The sequence below is a fragment of the Nicotiana attenuata genome, chromosome 3 (assembly GCF_001879085.1).
Source record: "Nicotiana attenuata strain UT chromosome 3, NIATTr2, whole genome shotgun sequence".
Lineage (NCBI taxonomy): Eukaryota > Viridiplantae > Streptophyta > Magnoliopsida > Solanales > Solanaceae > Nicotiana > Nicotiana attenuata.
In genome coordinates this window covers 895,710-903,222 of record NC_031991.1, presented here as the reverse complement: position 1 = coordinate 903,222, position 7,513 = coordinate 895,710, and the positions used below count along the sequence as shown (strand labels likewise).

General features: G+C 39.0%; 1 protein-coding gene across 1 annotated transcript; it reads left to right on the top strand.

Moving 5' to 3' along the window:
• On the top strand, positions 3,110-3,835 carry LOC109224119. The gene has a single exon (XM_019388704.1). The coding sequence runs from the start codon at positions 3,110-3,112 to the stop codon at positions 3,833-3,835; it is 726 nt and encodes a 241-aa protein (XP_019244249.1).

The following is a 7,513-nucleotide window of genomic DNA, read 5'->3' as shown; positions in this document are numbered from 1 at the left end:
GTCGAGTTCTTACTCGCCTATTCAAGCTAACCCAACTCCTATATGTCTATGGAATTAGAATCAACAAGAACGCATTTATAATTCCTGTAAATCAAAGGCAATTAGGTATATGTCTATCCTAACCGCGAATCCGTTCCCCGATGCCCAGGATCAAGAACTTGCTCTACTCAATCCTATATGCAATCTAGAATTCCCACTTTCGAGTTCAACTCTAGATTCGTAGATAGTATTCAATTGGTGATCAAGCAATCAAATAATTAAGTGCAGGATTGAATAAATAAACCAATATGATAAACTAAGAAATCAAAATCAATATCCGAATAACAATAGTCATGAAAGAACCACAACCCTAGAACGTGAAGTTTAGCTCCACATAGACATGGTAGCAAAACAACAAATCATACAAAGAAACATAAAAATTACTAAGTTTGGAGAAAGAAAAGATGAAACCCGGCCTCCACGGCGGCTCTGTGCTTATGTTTTCCTCTAAAAAACGTCCTCTTCCTCAAAATACAGTTTTCCCTGTATATATACCAAGTAGGGTTGGGCCCAAATAATTATACCTTCTCCAATGTGAAAAAGGACATTTTTCCCGGGTGACTAGCGCGAGCTCGCGCATCCTTCGCGCTTGACTTCGCGCATATTCCTTGACATTCTGTCTCCAGCTTCTAGACTAGCGCGACTTCGTGCTAGAGTTTGCGCATTTTTCACCCTGTTCCGTTCCGAATGTGGAAAAATGTAAAACATGAAAGTTGTAGCCCTTTGAGTTAGCTTTCCAACAATATATTGTGAAACTAAAATGGAGTTCTGAGAAAAATGCTATATCTATTTTACTAGACAGTGCGCAATATGCCTACTGGAGTTTTCGTTCGATCTAACTATCATCCGTTGACCCCCAAACACGATCCCGTCTTAATTCGTTGATCTTTTACTCAAACTTTAAAGCTCCAAATCACTTGAATTCATTACATAACATCTATATAGCTCGGAATCACTCCTACAAGGCATAGAACACACAGTTAGTGCAAAATACTACCGATTAAAGCTCAATCTCAATTAAAGTGCAGTAAATTAGAGTGTAATAATCGACTATAATACATAATTATAGCCTATCAGTAGCAGCTCCTATCACTGAGAGTGGAAACAATAATAGCTTGATTGCTTCCTGAGTTATGTTGGGCTGCCTTTGAGTTTTGCAGATTGGCAGGAAATTCTCTTCAAGTGCTGTTAAGGATCTTCGACCTGTGACCCCGAAAATAGTCCCTTGTTTTGCAACAAGTGCAGCATGTTGTTCGTGATTTGGAACGATTCAACATGTATTTGTGGGACTAAAATCACCGTGGCTAGATTTTCAGCTGTGGGTTGTGCCCAGTCATAGAGAGCAGCCTCTGGCACAAGAGGTGCCACTGGTGCTATTGGTGCAGCTGGGTCTACTTCGTGATCTCCCATGTCCGGATCGACTTGTTCAATTGTTTGTTGCTGTTTGCTTTTTTGGTTGGCCCGGTTTAAGGCCTTAAAAACCTTCTCGGGATCAGATAGAGCTTCGAATACTTCACCAGTTCTCGATGAGTTTCTAGGCATGCACCTGTACAACCAAGTCAACAAACGTTAAGATTTCAATGTAAAGATTTGAAAGGAAGAAAAATGACTACACTAAGAATTTTGGTATTTCTTTAAATTATAATTGATAACACCGTTAATTCCCCGGCAACGGCGCCAAAATTTGATCACGCCCAACTATGCCTTATAAAAAGGACACGCGAACGTTGCAAATATAATCTGAGTATTTAGCCCAGAGTCGAACCCACAAGGAATTAACCTATCAATTACTCTCATTAGACTTACGAAATTCTACGTAATCAACTTCCCAAACTTTCTGAATAACAATTAAGGATGTTTCTACTAACTAAGAATGAATGTAAATAAGCAACTAAAAACTAACTATGATTAAGTTGTAAACAATTAAGAGGAGGTTCCAAGGTTATGATTTCCCTTATTGATGGAATCCCTTCCTGTTATGTTTCACATAGAATTGCCTAATCGTCTTTATCAATCATGAGCACTCTTATTATCGCAAATCTCTCCTGAGTAATCACGACAATTTACTAGACGCACTCTCCCGAGTTACGCTAGCTGGCTTTGTTTATTACAGCTCACTTTATATTGCACCCAAGGCTTCGTTATCTCTAATCCCGCCTTTAAACCCTCGGTTATTGATCCCTCAAATACTTTACGAGTGGTGCTGTTCAACAATGAGCTAAATATGCACTCTCTCCCGAGTTATGCACACTAAATAGGCACAACTAATTGTGGATCTTATCAATTAACTACAACAAGAACGTAGTTAAACAAACAGAGATTAATATGGGCAAACTATATTAACATAACAAGACGTTCATCCTTTAATAGGTTCCATCAAAACCTTAGACTAGATATTTAGCTACTCATACTAGTGTTCATCATAACAATGTTCAAATTCATCACAAATCGTAAAAAACAAAAGGAATAAAGGAAGAACTCGATGTTGAATTATCCTCCTTGCCTCTTGCCTCTCCTTGCCTTCAACTAAGTTATGAAAACCGTGATAATAATCTCTTGGGCGATCTAGACCTTCAATAGGTTAAGTGGATTTGCCCCCGAACTTCCAGATTTACCCTTGAAGTTTAATTTTCCGGAACTGGGCTAGCGCGGTCGCGCTAGTGAACGTGCTAATGACCGCGCATATAGCCTATCATTCTTCCTCGACTTCCTGGGCTAGCGCGATCACTCCAGCGGACGCGCTAGTGGCCGAGCTAGTCCAGATCTTCATTTTATCTCTTCTTTCTCTCGTCTTCCCACGTACTTAGCTTCTAGGGGCTTTTCTTGCTTCAATTTTGCTCCAGATACAGATTTAAGGCCTCATGCATGCCACTCACTCCTGCAAAGTGTGAAATTCTCAATTAGATCCCATTTTACTATATTATAACAGTGAAACATAATCAAGCTAGGGCATAAACAGTCGCCAAATTGCATGAATCTAGCCTATTATCAGAACACAATACTGTAGAATGGGTCATAAACCTTCAATAATAGACCTCTAGTGCTCAAGCAATGGAGTCACGATTTCCAGATGAGTAATGAGCCTGACCAAATCATTCCTATGTGGGTAATGCTCCCAAATTTACCTATCCAATTTTGGACTACTGGAAATTTGGACAGAATAGCCAGCTGTCTAGGGAGACCAATCTTCACTGATAAGCTTACAGCACAGGAAGATAGAATTTCTTGTGTTAGGATGGTAATTGAAATGGACATATCCCAACCATTGCTAGACGCAATTCCATTAGAGATGCCCAATGGGCAATGTCTAATGCAGGTTGTGGAATATAAATGGAAACCTCTATTTTGTCAAGACTGTCTTCAAATGGGACATGTCACATGCAGCTGTAAGAAGGCACCAGATGATGCTGGTAACCTGGAGCAGCAGCAAGTGAACAAGGGGAGGAAACACCAAAAGAAGGAGTGGAGGGCCAAATCTGATCCTATCCCAAACAAGGATGTGGGGAATGTACAGATACTGGTATCAAAAGCTGAGCAACCTAATAGCTCAAATGATGCTGCCAATCTAATCACAACTGGCCAACAATATGAAGATATGCCTATGGAGAAAGCAAACAATACTGATAGAGGAAAGCAACTAATGCAGATGCCAGAGATACAAGATAAGATACGGGCAAGTATTGAAATGGAAAGGATGCTAAGACATAACAAGTTCAGTGCCTTAAGAATAGATACAGAGAAAACCACTAGCAATGTGGTAAGGGTTACTAGTCCAGTCAATAAGAATCCTCCATGATTTTTGGATCATGGATGAATAAGCCCTTCAAGTAGAAAGAATTAAAATCTTTTCTGCTTAAGAATAAGGTGGTTCTGATTGGCTTCCTTGAGACTAAAGTTAAAGCTAATAAGGCTGAGAGAATAAAGAGGAAACTGTGGATTGATTGGCGGGTAGATACAGACTATAGGTTACGGTTAGAATTCTATCATCACATCCTCAAGTAGTGCACTGCAATGTGAAAGACAAATATTCTAGATTTGCTTGCCATACCACTTATATATACGGTTATAATACTATTGAAGGTATGAAGAAAATTTGGGAGCAAGTGAAAAGGATCAATAATAATATGACAGAACCATGGGTAATAATGCGGGATTTCAATATTGTTATGTCGGTCCATGATAGAGTTAATGGGTCTCCTGTCCAGCAAGCAGAAACACAAGACTTTTAGGAATGTATGGATGAAGTTGTCTTGGGCCAATTCAGAAGAAAGGCATGTCAGTTTTCATGGAGTAATAAGCAAGATCCTGAGGATAGAATTTATATCTTAATTGACTGGGCTCTTGGCAATGATCAATGGTTCACCACTTATGGTAATCTGGAAGCTTGTTATCTTAATCTGGGATGCTCAGATCACTCACTCATCCTCATCTCTACCATTGTGCCTAGATAGAGACTACCCAAGCCTTTAAGATTGCTGAATGTGATACTGCATCAGGAAGCATTCAAAGAGGCCACTCAAAAAGCTTGGGAGATTAACATCACAGGGCATACTATGTAACGAGTATGCAACTGAAGCATAGTAAGCAAGTAACTAAGACCATGAACAGAAAAATGTCATCCCTAGATCATAAACTAGAGGAGTTACAGTCAAAGCTCAGTGACATCCAGAGGGAATTGGGAAATGATCTCTACAATCCTGAACTGATTTTGGCAAAGAGAGAGATTATGCTAGAACTAGAGAAATGGCCTACTATTCATGAAATAGTGCTTAAACAAAAATCCAAAGCTTTCTGGACCAATCATAGGGATTCCAACTGTAAGTTCTTCCATGCTCAACTCAAAGCTAGACAAGCGAGAAATGGTATTGTTTCAATATAGAATGATCTAGGAGTGCAACTAAGAAAGTCTCACAGGTGCAAAAGAATTCACAGACTTCTTTCAAAGTCTGCTAGGAACAAGTGCTCAAGAGTTGCCATGCCTAAACACCTACTATGCCAAAGATGTACCATGCCTAAATAGAGAGCAACAGCAAGCTCTTATTCAACCTATCACAAAAATGGAAGTGCTCCAGGCACTGAGGGATTTACCTAATGACAAGTCTCTTGGAATAGATGGGTTCACTGCAGAATTCTTTAAAGAGTTTTGGAGAATAATAGGAGAAGAAGTTACTCAGGCTATCCTACAATTCTTTGATAATAGGAAACTGTTAAAGGAGATCAATTGTACTACAATAACATTAGTACCCAAGGTCTCTAATCCAACATACGTGAAAGAGTATAGACCTATAACTTGTTGCACCACCATGTACAAGCTCATAGCAAAAATTCTTACTGCCAGGTTGAAGCTAGTAGTGGATTCTTTAGTTGGGCCATCCCAATCAGCTTTCATAGTAGGGAGGAGTATACTGGACAATTTTATAGTGGCTCATGAATTAGTTAAGGGCCATACTCAGAAAGGATTATCACCTAGATGCCTTATCAAAATTGACATAAGGAAAGCATATGGTTCAGTGGAGTGGGTTTTCTAAAGTGTGTACTGCTGGAATTTGGCTTGCCTGGGAAGTTTGTGGACCGGATTATGGAATGTGTTACCATAGTGAGCTACTCACTCTTGATCAATGAGGGCTTACTCCTAAGTTTGTGGCAAAAAAGGGACGGAGGCAGGGGGACCCTATGTCTCCTTACCTTTTTGTTCTGGCTATGGAATACTTGAACAGGACCCTCAAGCAACTACAACATATCCCCAACTTCACCTACCATCCAAGGTGTGGGAAGATGAAGTTGGTGCATATATGCTTAGCGGATGATCTCATAATGTGTTGTCGAGCGGATAGAATATCAATCCATCTGTTACTCAAAGCATTCAATCATTTCTCAGATGTTTCTGGCCTCAGAACAAATTTGGACAAAAGTTCTTTGTATATCACTAGTGTATCAACAATCCTAAAGGAACAAATCCTGACTGAAATGCAATTTACTTTAGGGGAGATGCCCTTTAAGTATCTTGGTGTTCCCCTCTCTTCTAGGAAGCTCACTATACAGCAGTGTATGCCCTTGGTAGAGAGAATGACATTAAAGATCAGATGCTGGACTACCAAGCTGCTACATATAGTGGAAGATTACAACTGATCAAAAGCGTGTTGACTGATCAAAAGCGTGTTGTTTGAGATGCAAACATATTAGGATCAAGTATTCCTATTACCAAAGAAAGTAATTCAATTACTAACGAGCATTTGCTTTCTTTGGACAGGCAGCTGTCATGCATCGAGGAATGCACTAGTGTCATGGGAACAACTATGCATGCCCAAGTCAGCTGGAGGTTTAAATATCATCAACTTTCACACATGGAACAAAGCAGCAATCTGTAAACTTCTTTGGGCTGTGATCACAAAAAAGGAGTCGCTTTAGGTACTATGGATTCATGCATTCTATATAAAAACAGGGACTTAGTCACTATGCCAACACCTAAACAAGCGTGCTGGCTTGTGAGGAAAATTTTCGATGCCAAGAACTGGTTTAAGGATAAGGACCTTACAGTGGAACTGCAACAATGTGCTACACATGAAGGTTTCAACATAAAGAAAGCATATCTATATCTATGTCCACAGTACCAGAGGGTCCCTTGGAAACACACTACTATGGGAACACAGTTGATACCAAGACATCAGTTCATACGGTGGCTTGCAGTTCAACAATGATTGGCTATTATTGATCGACTGGAAAGATAGGGGATTCATATTCCTAAGGAATGTGTTTTATGCAACTCAACTGAGGATGAAACCTTTGCACATCTGCTCTTTGGATATACCTATTCAAGACATATATAGACTAACTTGCTGCGACGGATAGGAGAACCTAGACAGATAACTACATGGAATGAAGAACTAAATTGGATGGCTAAAAGAACTGGGGGAGGCAGAGCAAGACAAGAAATTGTAAGATGGTTGTTTGCTTCTACTGTTTACCATATCTGGCATGAACGAAATAGCCGAAGGTTCCAGCAGGAAAAGAAAATGAGTGTGTATAGAGTAAGAGAAATTGTCCTCCAATTGCATACTAGAGGACAGAGATATCACAAATGGCAAAAAGTGTTAGGAGTCTAAATTGTTTTCCTATATAGACGTAGCAGGTTCTTTAGCTTCTTTGTATAGTTTGAGATGCTACTTAGATAGGTATTGACTATAGAGGACTAGTCCTAGAGTCCAAAAGGATTAGTAGATGTACATATATACACTTGGTTGAATAAAAAAAATTATTTTGACCAAAAAAAACTTTTAAGGCTAAGAATTAAATTTTAAACTTTAAAGTTTTAAATTTGAAATTTTAATTTTAAAATTTTAAAATTGAAATTTGAAAGTAAGGGGCTACAAAAAATATTAGTTAAGACCAATAGGAATATATAAGGATCAAACTTCGAAGGCTTTGTTTTATATTTTCATTGAATAATAAATAATACTTCAAATTAATTTTGCAA

Bases quoted from the DNA above. Each gene is read 5' to 3' on its own strand.
- LOC109224119 (XM_019388704.1), top strand. From the start codon at position 3,110: ATGAGTAATGAGCCTGACCAAATCATTCCTATGTGGGTAATGCTCCCA.